Source organism: Danio rerio, chromosome 12 (assembly GCF_049306965.1).
Source record: "Danio rerio strain Tuebingen ecotype United States chromosome 12, GRCz12tu, whole genome shotgun sequence".
In the NCBI taxonomy this organism is placed as follows: Eukaryota; Metazoa; Chordata; class Actinopteri; order Cypriniformes; family Danionidae; genus Danio; species Danio rerio.
The window spans coordinates 5,831,800-5,853,771 of NC_133187.1; the positions used below are offsets into that span (position 1 = coordinate 5,831,800).

General features: G+C 36.6%; 1 protein-coding gene across 26 annotated transcripts in view; it reads left to right on the forward strand.

Moving 5' to 3' along the window:
- The window catches only part of plce1 (phospholipase C, epsilon 1), a 159,939-nt gene that overhangs the window by 49,159 nt on the left and 88,808 nt on the right, over positions 1 to 21,972 (forward strand). For all 26 annotated transcript variants that reach the window (XR_012387656.1, XR_012387657.1, XR_012387658.1 and 23 more), the window contains 1 exon segment: positions 18,217 to 18,463. Coding sequence is in view for 21 of the 26 variants with exons in the window: in XM_021480151.2 (XP_021335826.1) it covers positions 18,217 to 18,463 (247 nt within the window). In the remaining 5 variants the exon portion in view is untranslated.

The following is a 21,972-nucleotide window of genomic DNA, read 5'->3' on the forward strand; positions in this document are numbered from 1 at the left end:
CGGGAGAGGGAATTGAAAGTTGTGCTAGAAAATCAAAGAAAGAAATATGACAAAAATATTCCCATAATCTCCTCCTAATCCTCTAAATAAGAAAATAACAATATGAAAAGAAAAAGTCTTCAGAGCAGATGCGCCCTGAACTTACTCTAACTAAATCAGAGAAGTACTAATTAGTGTACTTCACTAAACTAGTGTCTAAACATCAGAAGTCCTGCGGGCAAGGGATTTATGTCACATGACTTACTATACTGTCCCTGGTCTCCTTTGTCTGCAACAAGGTTATTATAGTTAACGAAAACGAACGAAAAAACTAAATTAAATTAAACTGAGAGCTTTTAAAAAAAAACTAGAACTAACTGAAACCGTATTGTGCACATAGAAAACTAACTGAAGCTAACTAAAATTATAGCCAAAACTTCCTACGTTTTAGTCTTCGTAAATGTATTTAATACATACTGTAAGCCTTTTAGAAGTAGGGATGCAACGATTATAAATTTTGGTTGTACAATTATATTCTAAGAAATAATCCCGGTTATCACGATTATTTGCATTCATTGATTTCAAAACCCCACTAGTTTAAAACTAAAATTATTATATATTTGGTGCTGTAGTTTGGGCCCAAATAAATATCTGTTACGGTTTAAAAAGTTAATTTGATTGACTAAATAAAAATCTGGATATTATTGATGCTTTTATTGGTTCTGTGCGCGAACCAATGACGAACTTGAACAAGCTTGCCTTAATTAATAGCCTCAGTCATATTTAGTCCAGTGTATGTAGTTATTAGTTTCAGTGTACAAACTAGCGCACAGTTGGCATAACTTTGTTTAGTTGCAAGATTTGTGCCATGCAGAAACACGGTGCTGAGAAGCCTTTACGATTAATTAACCGTGACTAATTAAATCAGGGTTAATTGTAAAAACCGGTTTATTGTTGCATGCCTATTTAGAAGTAAATCTATTTACTCCACGTTGTCAGGTGTTTGACCCGTACAGCAGAGTTACTGGCGTATTGGCCAGATCAAGCCGGTCCTCCTCCAGTCAGGCATGGGCCGGTATAAGATTCTGACGGTATGATAACCTTGGATAAAAATTCACGGTGTTACATTATTGTGATTACTGCTCTAAAATCTGTTCTTTTTACATGTCTGGGTTAAAAACATCAACTTTTTTTCCCCTTTGAACACAAAATATTTTATTTTGAGTAATATTTTAAATGTTTTGGAGCAGTAAACATGTCAGACTAGATAATTCAAATGTATTATTGACTTCTGCTGTCCTCATTTGTTTCAAAAAGATTTCTTTACAATTCAAAACAGCGTCTTTGGATATCTTTTCTGCTGGGGATACTGTTGTCTTAAAAAAAACATAAATAAAAAAAATCTTACACATACCTTAGGAATGGTGTTACAGAAATCATTGGCGGTTTTAAAACCTTGACTTTCCAAACCGCGGTATACCTTGAAAATGGTTATCATCCCATGCCTATTCAGGCCTTGCTGTCGCTCCCACAACAAAAACAACGGCTGGACATGACAGCAGCACGGTGACGGTGTTAAATATGACCCAAGCAGACACTTCATTCATTCATTCATTTTCTTATCGGCTTAGTCCCTTTATTAATCCGGGGTCGCCACATCGGAATGAACCGCCAACTTATCCAGCAAGTTTTTACGCAGCGGATGCCCTTCCAGCTGCAACCCATCTCTGGGAAACATCCACACACACATTCACACACACACTCATACACTACGGACAATTTAGCCTACCCAATTCACCTGTACCGCATGTCTTTGGACTGTGGGAGAAACCCGAGCACCCGGAGGAAACCCACGCAAAGGCAGGGAGAACATGCAAACTCCACACAGAAATGCACAACTGAGCCGAGGTTCAACCCAGTGACCTTCTTGCTGTGAGGTGACAGCACTACCTACTGCACCACAAGCAGACACTTAAAAGTATTAATTTAACACATTTGTTTGGCAGCACAGTGCCGCAGTGGGTAGCACAATCGCCTTACTACAAGAAGATTGCTGGTTCGAGCCATTTTTGCATTATTTATGAATTTGTGTTTTGTTTTTATTTAGCATTTTCTATCAATTCAATTGGCAGTTATGCATACATTTATGCATGTATTATATGCAGTTTGAATTAATTTATGTATTTATGTATGCATTTTGCTCCCTTTCAGTTATGAATATGAATGCAGTTATGTTTAAACTGAAATATTCATCGTTATAAAGACAAATCTACCCAACTGAGAGATGCACACAAAAGAGTGTGTCGTCATAAAAGTCTTAGAAAGCCTTATTTACATTATTTCAACTGAAAAGTCTGTCCTTGTGTGTCAGACACTCCAATCCACATTCAGCTCTGGTCCTGATTTGGCTCCTCTTGACTGTAACCCGAGACCACCCTGCTTGTCCTCCAGACTCACTCCAGCTAAACCTCTTCACCTAGCCCGTCTGTGACAGCTGCATAAATCCGTGATCTCTCTAGAAGGTTCCTCAGGTCACTCGTATCAACAGAGGATCCGTGCTGAGTCATTATTCCCCAGACTGAATAAATCAAACCCACTTCCAGTCAAAAGCTACAGTACGCTGACGGTTTGCTTCATTAGGGCTGGAGATTCGGGATATGACGGGCCGGGTAGTAAATGCTTTGATTAGATGCATGTCAGGTGGGCTGTGTTGTCACAGGCTTTTTACAGAGCAGCTACAGCAGAACTGAAAAGAGGACTCGATTAATGTGCAAATTCTGCTAATCATGCTAATCAAATGTTCAGTAAGGTGAATTATTGCGTTTTAGATGGGGTGAAAGAAGATCGCAGCTTGTTCTTGAAGGTTTCTAGACGTAATATATGGCCTAACAACAACAACGAGCTTGAAGGGATTTTGTTTGTGTGTATAAAAGGATATTTGTAGCTTTTCCATAAAAGGACCATTTATAATGATTGCTATTATTGTAACATTCACTTTCTCAATGCATGTATTACAAATCCTGCGGGTCCATATGCATTAGCTTTGAATTCAGATTTTTTTTGTCTTTGTCAATTATCGATTTGATATACCTTGCAAGACATGAACAATTTTCCGATTATATGATGACGCTAGGGCTGGTCAATAATTTGATATCAATATATATTGCGGTATATTTTTTTTTATATGCGTGTGTATATATATATATATATATATATATATATATATATATATATATTTATATATTTATATATTTATATATTATAAAATGTATATATTATTTAATAAATGTGCATATATATATATATATATATATATATATATATATATATATATATATATATGTGTATATATATATATATATATATATATATATATATATATATATATATATATATATATGTGTATATGTGTATATATATATATGTGTATATGTGTATATATGTATATATATATATATATATATATATATATATATATATATATATATATATATATATATATATATATGTATATATGTATATATATATATATATATATATATATATATATATATATATATATATATATGTATATATATATATATATATATATATATGTATAGTAACTTATATATTATCATTTGTCGCTGAATGACGTTCAGTGCTCAGCCGTCAGAAAAAGCGTGATGTCACTTGCGTGATGACTAACATCACAGACACGCGCATGCAAGCGTTCAGTTGGTTAAGCTCCGTCGCAGAAAGTTTGCTCTGAAGTGTGCCCTGAATACAGATGTAATTAAACAAGCTTTCACAAGGAAGAATGCAGATGAAATAGTTGATAAGAGGGGAAAGACTAATGCAGAGGTGTGGAAGTGGTTTGGCTTTTTAAGTTCAGATAAACGTATAGTGTCTGTGTTCTGCAAACTGTGCCGGAGAGTGCTGCCGACTAGCATCGAGAGCACATCGAATCTGTTCCACCATTTGAAGCAGTTCCGCCCGATAAAACATACTGAGAGGAATCATAAACGTTTAAGCCATTATACACTTAAACTCGCTGCATGCTGGTGTAAAGCCCCCCCCCCAAAGGTACAAAATAAACTCACATATTTGTAAGGAATCTGGTTATTGTAAAGCTGATGAAATAGAAAGAATGTGGTTGATAAAGGTATTAAATCTGTTAAATAATGAAAATATGTTCTATAAAATAATATAAAATATTAGTCGATATAAATAGACTATAAAAATATAATAAACATTTTATGTTGAACCTTTCATTTAATTAGGTAAATATACACAAATAGAAATAGACAGATAGAACCTTCAGCTTATATATATATATGTATGTATGTATGTATGTACTGTATGTATGTATGTATGTATGTATGTATGTATGTATGTATGTATGTATGTATATGTATATATATATATATATATATATATATATATATATATATATATATATATATATATATATTTATAGATATATATATATATAATTTAGATAACTTATTTATTTATTTCACATTTCTTGTTTGTAAAGGCTAAATTAAAAGTGAACAAAAGTTATAAGAGCCTGGATGTTATTATAGACTTTGCAAATTCAGTTTGCAGACATTTGTGGGTACAGACATCCATTGTGTGCAATCTTGCCATTTTTTCCTGGCTTTTTAATATCGATATCGGAATTATATTGTATCGACTGAAATTAAGAAATATTTTGTGATATAAATTTTTGCCATATCGTTTAGCCCTAGATGATGCATGTCAAAAATATTTTTGATCTTACATTACTTGCTTATGCGTAGTCAGCTACGCCTTTACTACAGTGGCGTGGCAGATTACGTCAATAACACTCACGCCTGTTTGTTGTGTTTTGGATAAACGAAGCACCATAAAGGGCAACTTTGGTTTTCACTAAACAAATAATCAGATTGGCAATCCCTTTGCAGTTAGGTAATAGTACATCAAACTTTAAGCAACATCCTCAAACTTCAGCTCATGCATTCATTGTTGACAATCATTATACTTTTTTCTTTACACCAGATTTCCTCAGTTGCTACATATAATAGAATGTGTCGTTTTAGCACACAACATGATGTGCTGCGCAAAAAAAGGTGTATTTTGCATTTTATTAGTTATTATTAGTTATTTCTGTGACGTCTCGGCTGGAACAATATATTAACATTAGATAACATTACATTAACATGTTTACTGAACAGGATTTAAATGCAGAGGATGTTCACGGAACTAGAGAACGTCTTTCTTGAAATATGATAGATAAAAATCTTTGTGAAATAAAGTTTTGTCAAATTGAATCGTTCAAATTGAATCATTCTTGAATCAAATCAGAAAAGTTGTAAATTGAAACGATTTTTCTACCCAAAGATTCATAGGCCTGGCAACATAATATCAGTCTGTTATTGTTTTATGGTACTTTTCATTATTTTATTTACATTATTGTGTGAATAGAGGCCTGTTTGGGAAGTTTGAAATAGGGAATGGCCACGATTGTGAGATTATAAAAATAGTTTTTGTGATTTAACAGTAAAAGCAAGAGGATGAAGAGGTCATTTTATCACACATGTAGATTGTTCATTTGTGAGAAATGCTATTCTTGAGATGTATATCAAAATTGAGAATGATAGTAACACTTATTTTTTAAGGTGGAAATGGCTTTGATTTGTAAGGATAATGTAAATTAAGAACATTATGCAATGTATTTAATGTGGTTGTTGTGGAGCCTTCAGTTTGGCATGCGGGGACTGGATGTGCTGAATACTGTACTCAGCTGCTGTGTCAGTCAGTCATTGTCCAGATATTCAGGCTGTTTCTGTGTGTGTGTCTGTGGCCTCTGAGACACACTGACCCTCAGCTTGAGTTTCATTCCTTGTGCGGGACATTGAACCAGTGACTCACTCTTAAAGTGCTGGATTAAACAGAGCCCAGAACGGCACAACAGGGTAAGCGCTTAAACTTTTACAGGCCGAGAACCCAAAAGAGACATAGTGAGGCTTTAAGAGTCTTAGGCCGTACTCACACTATGTACAGTTGCCTCGAACCGGGCCAAAGCACGCTTGTCCCCCCTCCCGTCTCCCCCGACGGCCCGCACTCTCACTACAATCGGGCCTGGGCACGCTTACGTCATCGATGCTGCGCTGTTCAGTAAACGCTCTCGCTCAGCACAGTGGAGATTTCTCTAGTTATATCGTTTCAGTCGTTTGTTATGCAGTGACATGCAGTCAAATATTTCGCCAAACAGTCCTTAGGGATGCGGTGACACCCAGTCATATATTTCGCCAAACAGATCCGCCACTTTTGGCACTCATAAACAATCATAAAGCCCATGTGCTGCAGGAATTAGGAGGTCTGCTGAAGGTGCAGCTGTCGTGCAGTGAGGGGTTTGCGTCTTTAATAATCTACGGCAGTTTGCGTTGATTGAACAGTAAGATTGATTAATAAATCCATATAAAACTTAAAGTCCCTTAAAGTCACGTCTCGCTTTCAGTTTCGGGCTTTGGCGCGTTTTGCACTCACACTACAAGCGTACCGCGCCTATGCCCAAGTGAACCCCGCTCAGGCCCACCTCTTCCAACCGGGCCAGGGCCGGCCAAGTGAACTGTGACTGAGCCCAATTCAGCGCGCGCACACTTCTCAAATGATCCGTTAAACGGGCCTGGGCACGGTTGGGATAGCATAGTGTGAGTACGGCCTTATAGCCTTATAAAGTACTTATAAAGCATATTTCATTCAGTTTTGCATCAACCAAAGTACAGAACAAAACCAATACATAACATTTTAAAAATCAGATTAAAAATGTAAAACTTTTTTTTAGTATTACATATTTATGGTGTAATGACATCAAACATCAGGTGAAGTCATTTCATCATATTTCATGTCCATGTTTGATTTTTATTGTTGATAATACTGAAATCAATTGAAATTAAACACTCACTCACTCACTCACTCACTCACTCACTCACTCACTCACTCACTCACTCACTCACTCACTCACTCACTCACTCACTCACTCACTCACTCACTCACTCACTCACTTTTGGCTTAGTCCCTGCACTGTAAAAGATATATGATCAATTAGTCCTGACAGCATATGTTTTTACGTCTTTGTAACTTATTAAACCAAGTTAATCAAGTTCTGACTTAATTTTATAAGTTATGCAAGCTGTTTTAAATCAGTTTAACATTATATAAGTCAATTAAACTCATAAGGTGAATTTGATTCAGCTTAAAAATTTAAGGCAACCAGGATTTTATTACAGTGGGACCTATCAGCAGAATGAACCGCCAGTTACTCTGGCATATATTTTATACGCCCTTCCATATGTCTTTGGATTCAAAAAACATCAACATTGTTATTATTTATAATAAATAACATAATTGTAAGAATTGAAATATTGCAAATATTCTGATATCTGTGACAATTCAAAACATGAGCTGAAAACAGAGACTGGTAACTTCACAACTCAGCAAGGGGTATGCGGGAAAAACCAGTTCCTGCTGCATTTGCATCTGAGACTCAGCTTCATCCCCCCAATTCACGCATATGGTCATTTCAATGTTTGAATGTTTTAAATTAACCAAACTGACTTTAACTATCATGTTTGATATCATTTGAAATGTCTCAGTGCGATTGGTACAATGGTCTCATTCTCTCAGAAATAGACATAATCAGAACAATAAATATATAACTTCAGGCATCTTTTGAACCACTGTGAGAGGTGTAACACTAAGTGTGAATGCCTTCTTTGTTATTCACACCCCCTTCCTTGAGGGAATTCTTGGATTATTTAAGGTAAGGCCTAAGAAGGACTCAGGGCGACTCTGCCTAACCAGATCAGCCCATAACATGGGGTCTGCCCCATGTTGTGTATATTACAAAGTCAGGAATGCATCTTTTTCATCTTGGATTTATCTTTGATAATTTGATGTTTTGTATTGATCATTTATGAATTGACTGATTGAATTGGCATAATACATTTACCTGACTAATAAATTGTAATGTTTGACCATATTTTGCTCACTCTGTAATTATTAATTCAAGTAGATTACGCTGTATCCTTGTTTCCGCACGTCTTGCGTCAGGTCAGTAGACGGACTAAAATCCAATTGAGATGGAGCATTGGCACACTAATTGTGTTTTAGCGATCCGGCTGACTCTTGATATTGATTCATGTGTACTTAGGTGGAAAGGGCGATAACTTCCGTCTAGGTCAACAAGGTGTTGCACGACTAACCTAGATTGGGTACCCGACCTTTGTTTGAAGGTAATATTATTCTAAATTAAGTTCATATGGGAAACCATGGGCTTGGTGAAAACCAAAGTTACTATAGAGTCCAGTAGTCGGGTACATTTATATTAATGCCCTAACCTCTAATTAGAAATGATGATTGTCTTAACTCAAAGGTGTACATCTAAGCGGGACTAACTAAAGTATTTTAGAACGAGCGCGCTGGTAGCGGCCATCTAAAGTATTAGTCAATTTACCTCTGTTTAATATTCAAGACTGACCGGAGTGTGACCGTGAGGGACGCCTTCGGCCGAGGCGATTTCTCTGAGCGACATGAGCACCCGAATGAACGGATGTAATAGTTACTAGTGAAGACAAACGGTTCAAACATTTATCTAAATTACATATTGATATAATCTTCTTAATGTTTTATAATTGGAGTCAGATAAAACGAGGATAAATATATTAATATTCTAAACCACCTCATATTAAAATTGGAGTCAGATATGAGTTAAGTTTAATATAAATCAACATTGTGCACTGGAAAGACCGAACATGCAGTGAACCTTCATCCACCAGTGGACACCGGCATTGGGCCAACTGGGTGGACCTTACAATAATAAATTGCATATAATAAACAACAGCGGAAATGAAATGCATATCTATGTTTATACATTAACATTATTATTTAGTTATGTTTGGTTGAAGCCAACTTACATTTATTTTTACAATATGTGTTAATGTCAAATAATACTAGCAACCACTAAAACATGTCAGACATGAGTTAAAAAGTTAGCAAGTAATGTGCTAATTTATGTTTGTAGTGTTAGAACATTCTAACTTTTTTTTATCTTGAAACACAGTAGCAACAGGTGAATTCATGTTAGCAACATGACCTGTGTTATGTATTTTAACAAGATTTTAAACATGTTAGCTATGTTCGTTTATATTACTGAAATATTCTACACTTAAAATATTAGCTATATGCAAAAACATGTTAGAAAGGTGCTGCTAAAATGCTCATTTATTTTAGCAATGTTTCTTTCCTCTTCCTCTTCCTCTTCATTTCCTCTTCTAACATTCTGACAAGGCTGAAATAAAAATGAAAACAAAAAAGTCATTACATAAACAAAATCACTAAATCACTATTATGGTTTTTAGTGAAAATGAAAAAGAAATAATATCAAAAGTTAAAGTCAATAAAAAATATGAATGAATATTAAAATAACATCTAAAGCAGTGCTGATTCACATGATAATAATACAGCTGTATTTGACACATGCATAGTTTGTCTGTGGCCAGTTCATATTACATGTTATGCAAGTTACAAAAACCGAAAGCTCAATTCTGCCCAGAGACTGTCAGCGCCTCTGTCTCCACGGGGCAGTTAGAGGTGAAGCACGCACCTGCTGGAGCTCTGGTCATCCTGGGACATGCCAGCGAGAGAGAGTCAGCGTGCGAGCATTTGTTTCAGTGAAAGGATTGAGAAACGTGTCATACTGCACTTAGAAAGAATTTCAAGAGCTAAACACGATTCACAGTACTGTGGCGAACAGGACAACTGAGGCATTGAAAACAATCGCTGCATCAACAACCAAATTGAAATGCATAGAGAAAAAGGTTCATTGTGCAACCTGTTAATGTTCATAGGAGCTTTCTAATCTCTAAAAGTGTCTTTGTAGAAGTTTTTTATAAAATCAAAACACCTGCAGTTGAAAATGTAATGATAAGTTACTGGCAGAACAGCTTGGATAAATCATTAAGTGCTTATTTGTTTTTGTTCTTTAGAGAGTGTCTGGACTTTTCAATTAATCTTTATTTCTCTAGCGCTTTTACAATGTAGATTATGTCAAAGCAGCTTAACATGGAAAATCTACTGAATTGAAATAGTGTCAGTCCAGTTTTCAGAGTTGAAGTTCAGTTTATTTCAGTTCAGTGTGGTTTAATTTTCACTGCTGAAAGTCCAAACACTGAAGAGCAGATCCATCAATGCGCATCTCCACAAGTTCCAAACCAAGCAAGCCAGTGGGGACAGTGTCGAGGAGCAAACTTCACCAGTTGACAAAAGTGAAAGAAAAAACCTTGAGAGAAATTAGGCTCAAGCTTATGCAGAGCTGCAGTTTAGGTGACTGAGGCTGGACAACGCTGGACGTCCATCGTGGAGAAGCTGCTGGTGTGAGTAGGTCACCGGTGGGTGTTCAGGTTGTCCCTCTGGATCAATGCAGAGACTCCTCTGTCACTGGGGTCTTTTAGGTGTCATTCTTAAGCTCTCCACTCTTCCATGACCACCACAGCAGCTGCTCAGGATGCGGCCTGGTCCAGGATTATGGAAACCTCGGGAATAATTCGTTTAAATTCTAATGTCTTTAGGGAAGTGTTCCTGGTTGCCCTCAAAAATGCAGACTAACAGTATTTTAGAGAATTTGGCTAATGCAAAGAGATGTGACTTTTAATCTAGTTTTAAACTGACAGAGTGTGTCTGCTTCACTGTGCTAGGAAGGCTGAGTTATGCAAGATATGAGAAAGGTCTACCACCTACTGTTGATTTTGATATTCTGGGTATAATCAATCGTTCAGTATTAGTAGAGCGTAGTGAACGTGAGAGGCTATAAGACACCAGGAGCTCCCTCAAATACTGGGGAGCTAAGTCGTTCAGGGCTTTGTAGGTAGTCAATAAAATGTTTTTTATTTATACAATATTTAATAGGGAGCCAATGCAATGATGGAAGAACTTTAGTAATATGAGTAATATGATCATATTTCTTTGTTCTAGATAGCACTCTACCAGCTACATTTTGAACCAGCTGAAGTTTGTTAAATAAGCCAACAGGGCAACCGCCTAGTAACGCGTTACAATAGTCTAAATAAAAATGTCTAAAAAAAGTCTAAAATAATGGCATATGTTATGTGTGAAAGCATCTGGTAGAAATAGGGAATAGGGATTGAAATAGGGATTGTACATATGATTTTATAGTTTATATTTTATGACAGTAAGTCTCTTAAAATGACATTAATACTTTTGTTTTGGCATTGATCCTTTTGTGTTCATATCAGTGATGTAACTTCAGAGATGATACCGAAATTTGCGACTATCGAACTTCATGCTGGTTAATCGAAATGCATTAGGCTTATCCATAATCAAAATAACAAAAATCTCCGAACATTGGTGAGAATGAAACATGTACCTGACAATACACATAAATAAATAACAATATAAAATCCACTTGGCTTCAGAAATCTGGGGCAACACAGCTGTGCACAACTTTCGCCTCGAATTATGAACAAACAAGCCCAGTCCAGATGGAAAAAGAAGCAACATAAGTAACAGAAAAGTAACTTAACACATTACTGAATAAGCAATGCAACATACTGTAGTAATACAAAAGTAACTTTCCCCTACACAGACAGTCAGATTTTTTGAATGCAATGGCCAATCAGAGGTGTTCAGATTAGTCAGAATCCGCTATTTTGACTCCTTTATGACTTCCATGCAAAAGCATTTATAGTTACTCACTTTGTGTTCAAATTTTCCAAATAAGTTATATACTAGTTTTTAATTGTGCCAAAACTGAAAGAAACTTTAAAAAGAGAGTGTTAGTTTGAGGCGGTTGGTGAACGTGCAGATTTTAGTCCCTAAAGGTCCAGTTTAGGATCTCACAAAGGCAGACTTTACTTTTATCATGAGCAGAGCAGGAAAAGCATCCCATTAACGTGTAATTACAAAGGGCCACGGCTCTAGAGCTCAGGGAGGAGCTTCTGAGGACTGCCAATTCTGCAGGATCATTTCTCAGATAAGGAGACGTTTGCTTAGCACTGGAGTTTAACACTAGAAAACAATGAGGCCCATTTTACAGGTACATTACTCCTGCGTCCTGCGTGTTTGCACAGTTCATCCATCACTGGAGGATAACAGCCTTAGTACAGTATTATTTCACCCGCTTTATGAGGGTATTTATATAGCCTGTGACGCAAACGGGGATATGTTAATCATTAATGATGCTGGATTGTTGAAGTATTGGAAATAAATGCAGACTCTATGTCTAAAAAGATTTAGACATTGTAAAAATGTGTTGTGTGAAAGATGCGGTTAACATAGTATTTCATAGACTATTAAAGTAAAGTCTGTAAATAAGACGCAGATGAAATGTGCATGTCAGCTCATTGCTTACACACTTAAAAATAAAGGTTTAAACAAGGCTTTTGCAGCAATGCCATCGAAAAAAACATTCTTGGTTCTTCAAGGATCCTTTCAGAGTATGGCTCTTAAAGTAAAAGTTTATTAATCATCATCATCATAAATAATCCTGTTAATGAACATTTTTAATAATCTAAAAATCCTTTTAACACCTAAACTTAGCGTGCACTAAAAACTCCTATTTTTGAAAATTCATCATGCATTTAAAAATATATATATATATCCAAATGTCATGTCGTGTAATTTTCGTCCGCTTATCCGGAGCTGGGCGGCGGGGAAAGAAGTCTTAGGAGAGAACTCCAGACTTCCCTCTACCCAGATACTTCCTCCAGCTCCTCCGGGCTGGGTCCCGAGGCGTTCCCAGGCCAGCCGAGAGACAGAGTTCCTCCAGCTTGTCCTGGGTCTTACCCGAGGCCTCCTCCCGGTGGGACATGCCTGGAACACCTCCCTAGGTAGGCATCCAGGAGGCATCCAAAACAGATGCCCGAGCCACCTCAGCTGACTTCTCTCAATATGGAGGAGCAGCGGCTCTACTCTGAGCTCCTCCCGGGGGACAGAGCTCCTCACCGTATCTATAAGGGTGCGCCCTGCCACTCTGCGAATTAAACCCATTTCGGGCGCTTGTATACGAGATCTTGTCCTTTCGCTCATGAACCAAAGCTCATGACCATAGGTGAGAGTAAGGAACGTAGATTGTCTGGTAAATCAAGAGCTTTGCCTTTCGGCTCAGCTGCTTCCTTACCACAACAGACCAGTACATCGACCGCATTACTGCTGCCGCTGCACCAATCCACCTGTCAATCTCATGTTTCATCATTCCCTCACTCAAGAACAAAACTATATCTTAATGTTTTACGGTTAAAAAAATATATTTTTTGTGTTATTGTTGAATCAACCATGATATAAATTACATTTTTTTCTGTAAACTACCATATTTAATTAACTTAATGTTACTACACCAATGTTTTGACGTACTAAAATGTACCATAGACTTGGTCGGCATTGTCGGAAACGCCTATAAAAAAATTTTAAAAAAAGATTTGTTATTTCTTTATTTATTTTCAAAATATAGCTGTGTTAAGTTTTTCCACTCACGATAAGTTTAAAATTCCCATACTTAAGTGTTATGTTTTGCCAAATAAACATGGAGCTGGTAGGATGATCACTCGCTCTGCACAGCATTGTAAAGCACAGCATTTTGTTTCAGACATGGCATTGTGAAAATATCTCCCATATTCATCTTTTGGTGTTTTTTGTTTAATTGTTTTATTAGGAATATGTACATGATTTCTTGCCTTATATGTGAGCCCTTTATTCTTTTATGGTTTAGTTTGTTTTCCCTATTTGACAAACTGCTGTCTGAACTGTGGAGCAGTGATTCATTTACATGTAAAATAAAGACATTGCAATGTAATTGTGTTCTGGAAGGGTCTAGAGCAGTGGTTCTCAAAAATTTTTCATTAAGTACCACCTCAGAAAAAAATTGTCTCTCCAAGTACCACCAAAATGAGCAGTATTGAAATACAGTAGCGCAGTAGGCCCAGTAAAGCAGCTACAACTCTGCACAGTAAAACAAACGTGGCAGATTACCTCTGAAATAGGCTATATGTCATATATGGCACATTATAAACATAATTTTTAATACATTTTGAAATATATGTAGCATGTACATGACATTTTTCATTCCTCCGCGTACCACTAGAAGGAAGCCCGCGTACCACTAGTGGTACACGTACCACAGTTTGAGAACCACTGGTCTAGAGGAACATATACGATCTGACAGGCAGAATACAAATATTTTAATGAATTTAGATGCAGTTTAAGGTTGTGTTTTAGTGTTGGTAATGTTTCATGTCACGTGCAAACTTTGTAATTGGCCCAGATTTAGTTTTGTTTGGTGATGGTCCTTCTAGAAGTCTTAGTACTGCCTGAAATGCATCACTGTGCATTAACTCATCGTCCCCAGCAGTGACAGCACACCGACCAAGTCTGATGTATCTTCGTTACTCAGGCAAAAACACAATCAAAACATGTGGTAATGAGAAATTTATATAATGAACACAGCAGAGAACGCATTATTATTCAAAAGGCACACTCATACTCACAATTGTTAAGCACTGTCATGGTTAGGCCTGTCACGAGATCTATTTATTGTTTGATATATTGCACCAAAACATATCATGATAAACGATATTATTTGGAGACCATTTTATGCCACTCATTATATAATGCCAGAATGACAATATACATCACATGAAAAATATACTGTAGTAATTAATAGTAAATACTAAAGTGTTTTTTAACCTTACTGACACCTCCAATGAAGATAAAGATACTGCACAGCTAAAATGTCACAAGAATTGGTTTATGTATGGGTGATAATATTGCATCACCAAAAATGATAGAGGTCATGTCCATGTGTTGTTTGAAAGGTCCATACATTGATTATAGTGACCTATAGCCTAGTCGTGGTAACACACATGAAACTTAAGTAATGCAGTAAACATTATTGATTTAAATTAGATGCAACAAAAAAGAGCTCTAATGTACATTACAGAGGAGAAAAAAAGCTAAAACATTATAGAGGAATTCTGAAAAAAAAATTAATTTACAGTTATTCGTTATATTTATGAAACCTGCTTTTAGGCAAGCCTTTTCTTTAGTGTGGGACCGCCATTGCCTGTTTTTAGGAGTGCATCTGGCCTTTAAATAACATTGACTCATGTAATGACTAATCAAAGTGACATTAAATGTTTTGAGATCATGCAATTGTTCGGCAGCAACTCAAAAATGTCTTTGCCATTCAAACACACGATGATGACATACTTTCCGTGAGAACACTAAACCCGGATTCATTTTCCTGATTAAGAAGACCCCATAAACACAGTTCCTGTCAGTTTCAAAGGGGTATTGCCTCATTACGCAAGTCCTCATCTTGATTAAGTTTTTTTTTGTTGTTGTCTTCTTTGTTTGAAGTGAGAAAAATGAGAAACGAAGCAATTGACTTGCTAAGCACCATCAAGAATCTTTCATCCTGGTTGCTGTGGCAATAAGCTCCTTTATCCTCCATGGAAAGCGAAACCCTCTGTGTCTCTAATTAGAGATGTTTCCCATCTCGTCCTTGAACACTGCATCTGCTGATTACTTTTTCTAGGGCTTTTATCAGGTTATTGTTTATAATAAAAGGCTTTTTTTATGATTTTCTGATGGATAGTACTTACAAAAGAACAGCGTTTTATTCCTCAGTGATTCCTGAAACTGAATGTGTCATGGTTTCCACAAACTGCATCATGGTTTTTATATGGAAATACTTTTCATTCATTCATTTTCTTTTCGGCTTAGTCCCTTTATTAATCTGGATTCGCCACAGCGGAATGAACCGTCAACTTATCCAGCATATGTTTTATGCTGAGAAGACTGAAAACAAAAATAGATGAAAAACCCAAAATAGCAACAGGAAACATTGAAACAATTTTTGACCACTTCATATAGCCAATTTTTTTGAAAAATGCTCTTTTGTAACCTCTTTTGATGAAATTTTTATTTTTATTTTAATGTATTTTTTTGGTCAGTTTTCTACAAAATAAACAAATAGAATGAATAAATTATAGGTATAGTGTGGTTGATAATTTGGAAAAGTGTCAGAAGGTAGATTTTTCTGATGAATAATCTGTTGAACTGCATCCCAATCATCACAAATACTGCAGACCCATGATTCTCCCAGAAATCAGTCAAGTTTGGTGAAGGCAAAATCATGAATTGGGTTTACATTCAGTATGGGCGTGTGAGAGATCTGCAAAGTAGATGGCAACATCAACAGCCTGAGGTATCTAGACTTTTGTGCTGCCCAATAACAGGTACATTACAAACCACAGGAGAGGGCAAATTCTTCAGCAGGATAGCGCTCCTGCTCAAATTTCAGCCTCCATATCAAAGCTCCTGAAAGCAAAGAAGATCAAGGTGCTCCAGAATTGGCCAGCCCAGTCACCAGAAATGAACATTATTGAGCATGTCTGGGTTAAGATGAAGGACGCATTGAAGATAAATCCAAAGAATCTTGATGAACTCTGGGAGTCCTGCAAGAACACTTTCTTTGGCATTCCAGATGACTTTATTAATCAGGGATTTGAGTCATGTCAGAGATGTATGGATGCAGTCCTCCAAGCTCATGATGGAGTCAGTCACAATATTCATTCTGTTTCCACTGCAGCATGACTTTATATTCTATACTGGACATTATTCCTGTTGAGTGACAAGACTTTTGTCTGAGCAAAGTCAGACCTTACTGTCCTAATTAAATAATTCATAATCAAGACATGAACATTTATTATTTTGGTAAAATAAGCATAATCTAGAGGCCTTTGCCTTTCAAATAAGCCACTTCTGATAGCAAATGATCAACTTGAAGTCAAGTTATTATTTGTTGTTCAACTTGGATAGGCGACAAGACGTTTGTCAGGTAGTGTATAGGAAATAGTAACTAATAAATCACAGTATATTGAAGTAGCTATGCATGCTCACTATAACAATATATTGATACTGTATATTGATAATTGTTAGAGTATGTGACTTCTTTCTGGTTTTGCTTTTAACACAACCTACTGTAAGTAAAACGGTCCTGTTATAGTCCTCACATTACAGCTGCTTTTCTTTAGCTCCGAGCACCTGGCAGTCAGCGCACAGCACCGCCACTGAATCCATTTATCCAATGAGAGAGGTTTAATAATCATCAGAGGCAGCGCCGTTTGGGGAGAAAGGTGGCAAAAAGCTGGGTCAATCGTTTCAGAGGAAGGGCACAGACAACCGCTGTAATGAGTTTCCTGGAAGCAGCTGGCAGAAATGCAGTCTGCCGTCAGTAATTGTGAAATAATGGCTGCTCACCGCTGAGAGAGGAGATGTGCACAAGCTCAAAGATAGAAGTCAAATGATGGGAAGACCTGGTATTGTCACTCTCCATTTCTGCTTGTATAGGGAGGAACATTAAGCCATTATAAGGTCAGAGGAGATTTTTAGATTTCTTTTTTTTTTTTGAGTCTAATAACTTCCTGTTGTTACCATCATTATTAAGGATCCTGCTGTTGGGTCGTTGGGTTGTTCACACTGATGGTGATCAGATCACTGGAGGGAAGGGCTGCACTACTGTATATCTGGGAGAAAAACACATTCACATATTTTCAATATGACTATATAATATTATTTAGAAATATATTGTTATAATAAATTTGTACATTAATGATTAGAAATTTTTTAGGTTCGATAAAATCATTTTTTTTATTATTTATATTATTATATAAAATTGGAACAAATCCCAAATTCCTCCATCAGAGATGAGACCTTTTATCAATGTTTACATTTTAAATACTGTAAGCGGCAAAAGGAGTGGAATACATTGGAAAATTATAAACTTTATGATCAGAGTCCCGGCTGGGTCAGTTGGCATTTCTATGTGGAGTTTGCATGTTCTCCTTGTGTTGGCGTGAGTTTCCTCCGGGTGCTCTGGTTTCCCCCCACAGTCCAAACACATGCACTATAGATGAATTGAATAAGCTAAATTAGCCATAGTGTTTGTGTGTGAATGAGTGTGTATGTGTGTTTCGCAGTGTTGGGTTGCAGCTGGAAGGGCATCCACTGCGTAAAACATATGCTGGATAAGTTGGCGGTTCATTCCACTGTGGCGACCCCTGATTAATAAAGGGACTAAGCTGAAAAGAAAATGAATAAATCTTTATTTTCACATTCTTTGATGACTCTAATTGAAGTTTAGTTGCTCTTCATCTGCAAGCTAACGTGGTTTCCTACTGTCTCTGTTCTCTACAGATTGATCATGCTGCTCCTACTTTGAGTCCTGAAGTCAGTCTCCTGCACAGATCCAGGAAGCTGCTGGCCCAGGCGGTGTCATGGCCGCCGGTCTCACCGTCGCAGATTAGATTTCGGGCTTGTCATCGCAGAATCAGCATTGCAGCCCATCTGAGCGGGGCCCTGCTGGAGGCCACAGCTGCTCTTGGGGCCCGCACTTCCCTGCCCAGCTTCACTGTTGGCTCCACAGGACGAGCAATGCTGAAAGGTAAAGAAATGTACCACTTTTCTGTCTAACTGCTGCTTTAAAATTGAACAAAGGAATGCACACTGACAGGAAAGCTTTTAGTAAAACTTGGAGTCGAGAAAATGTATCTCACGTACAATTCTGTGACATGACAAACAGAGGAAAGGACTGTGCCATTCCAACTGTCCAATGGCAGGAATACACAAATAGTGAAGTTTGATCTGTAGTTTCATCACTACAAGACAAACAGAATGTGCTTTGCATCTTTTGCTGATGAATAAATGGTGAAATCAAGGTGTAGGTTGCGCACAAAGAGTGTACATTTGTTTTTGTGTATATCTATGTAAACAAATACACACAAATAAATTGTATAAATATATTCACATGCGACATATTTGTAGTATAAATTATAAATGTGCATTAAATGAAACAAAGATAACGTCTTATGCATTGTATAGACCAGTTTAGTGGCAAACTGTAGTTACAAGTAGTGCTCTGTTGTCTGTGGACGGGAATGCAAATATGAAGACATGTAATCATTATTGGTAACAAAGCAAATAGTGTGTATAAAATGTCATGGGAGTCCATCGCAACATAGAATAATATTTCATGCACATACTGTAGTTCCAAGGAATATGTACTGTAGTTGCCAATGGATATTGTATTTTCTTTCATCTTGCAGTTTTTAACAATCGCTATGACCGTTTTGTCAATACATTTAACAAGTTTCCTAATCTCTTAACACACCAACACACCTAAAACACACAATTGGCAAAACGTTTAATTTCATGCTCAAAATCACACCTTGTAAACTAAACCCCAAAACTAATGATCAAAACACAATAATAAACCAACACAACACACCATGTCTGACAAAACACTGCAAACATGTTTCATAATCAAATCATTGTTCAAAACACTAACTCATGTTCTCTTCCAACAGAAACCGTAACCGTAGCAAAACCTATGCGTCAAAACTAAGACGTATTGGTGTAAACTGGGCCATATTTAAAAGTCATTTTAGGGATTGTGCAGCAACAAACTACTTAATTGTAATTTGTATTTACTTTTTATTCTATTGTATTTATTATTACACTATTACAGAGGTAAATATAAGCTAATTGTTTAAAATGGGCTTTATAATCTATGTATTTTTTATTTTAGCAAGATGCCATTTTCCACTGAAATCTCAAATGATTTTGTGTGTTTAAGCCATTTATTTATGAGCATCAACAGTTTTGAGTGTGATTTTTAAAAATGTAAGCAAATACTCAACCAAATAAGCTAAATCGAGCTGCAGGACTGCGCACAGACGTGTGGGATTTTATGTTGTCATGTTGTGACCTGAGATGTAAAATTGTTTTGGTCAACTTTGATCACAGTCCCGGCTGGGTCAGTTGACATTTCTATGTGGAGTTTGCATGTTCTCCCCGTGTTGGCGTGAGTTTCCTTCGGGTGCTCTGGTTTCCCCTACAGTCCAAACACATGCGATATAGATGAATTGAATAAGCTAAATTAGTCGTAGTGTTTGTGTGTGAATGAGAGTTTATGTGTGTTTCGCAGTGTTAGGTTGCGTTTGGGTTGCAACATAGAATAATATTTCATGCACATACTGTAGTTCCAAGGAATATGTACTGTAGTTGCCAATGGATATTGTATTTTCTTTCATCTTACAGTTTTTAACAATCGCTATGACCGTTTTGTCAATACATTTAACAAGTTTCCTAATCTCTTAACACACCAACACACCTAAAACACGGTTAATTTCATGCTCAAAATCACACCTTGTAAACTAAACCCCAAAACTAATGATCAAAACACAATAATAAACCAACACAACACACCATGTCTAACAAAACACTGCAAACAGGTTTCATAATCAAATCATTGTTCAAAACACTAACTCATGATCTCTTCCAACAAAAACATTAAGTCCATCATAACACATTGACAGTAAAACACTATCATCCGCTGACATTACAGAGACTGCATTATTTTATATGTCAAATCTGCCCTTATATTTGAAGCCTCTATACAGTTTTGTTTTGATATGTTTAGTAAATGGATGCATTTTGTTTCTTTTGCTGCAGAAATTCAGTACAATAAAATGAATGACCATCTCAGAGTAGCATTATAAAATGTACAGTTTATTTAAAAAACACACAGATTTGCTGCAGTACAGACTTTATTTGCAAAAGGACATCACTGCAAGATATACAAACAGAAAAAGCACCGCAATTATAATAAAAAAATAAAGTCATTTGCCCCGTCTTCTGCATTTGCCCAGCTTCTTCTTCTCTGGCCCGGCATGGTTACTGTGGCCCTTTAGCCTATTATGTTTCTCCAACGGCGACGCCTCTTCGCCAAGTTGAAGCTAGCCTCATCAACATAGATAATTTCTTGTGGGACTTGTTTGGCCTTCAACTCCATGGGTCCTATCATACACCCGGCACAATGTGGCGCAAGGCGCGACGCAACTGTTGTTTGCTAGTTTCAGGTTGGCACAAGAGTTGTTTTGACATTTTGGGCCTAGCTGTTTAAATAGCAAATGCATTTGCGCTCATGTGCGTCCATAGGCGTTCTGGTCTAAAAAGGGAGGCGTGTTGAGTTGCGTTGCTATTTTGAGAAACTGTAATAGATTTTTCAATAGACCAAAACAAAGCCGGTCTGTTGTCCAGCGCAGAGCTTGTTAGTTGTGCGCCTGGCTTACACACTGCTTAATACACACAAGATGTAGAGCAATACGCAAATATCTTTACATAGGAAAAAGAATTAAAATATTAAGGATGTATATAGGACATAATAAGGATATACATAGGAAATAAATATAAAGGATTAAAATATTACAAAACATTATTTTCTAGCCTACATAAATATAAAAAAACACTGCCTTCATGCCTTCTTCATCTCGGGGGGCTTTTTCAGTTAATTCGTGACAATTTGCTTTTGTATAATGTTAATATTATTAGCAGTATTATTTATTATATCCATATTTATATTTGTTTTATTAAAAACAAGCTTAGATTTGCCCACCATATTTTAGACCATATGGGGCGCAGCATGTGTAATTGGATATAACTTTTTGTGTGTTTTTTGAACACACTTCGTTATTCGTTTGCTGGAAATTAGAACTGAATTTAGAAATAGTTTTAAAACAATTTTTTGCGCTTAACAAACTAAATTAATTATTTATAGACTAATTGATGTCTGTGCGTACAAGGTTTTCTTATTCATGAGAGCAAAAGTGAAAGTTAATAATTTATCTCTCATTCTAGCGCTGTAGATGCTCTGTTTAACGGTTTTCTTGCTAGTGAAATGCTCAGTTTTTCCACTTACACTTACTTTACGTCATGTAAATAGCAAATGCACCATGGCGTGACGCAACTGACTCTTAAAGGGAATGGGAGATGAGACTCTGATTGGTTTATTCTCAAAACACACCTAAAACTCATAAAGACAATAAACTCAACTCTTTTAGACCATGCACCGTGGCGCAAAGCGGATTTTTCCATCCTTATATTAGCAAAAGT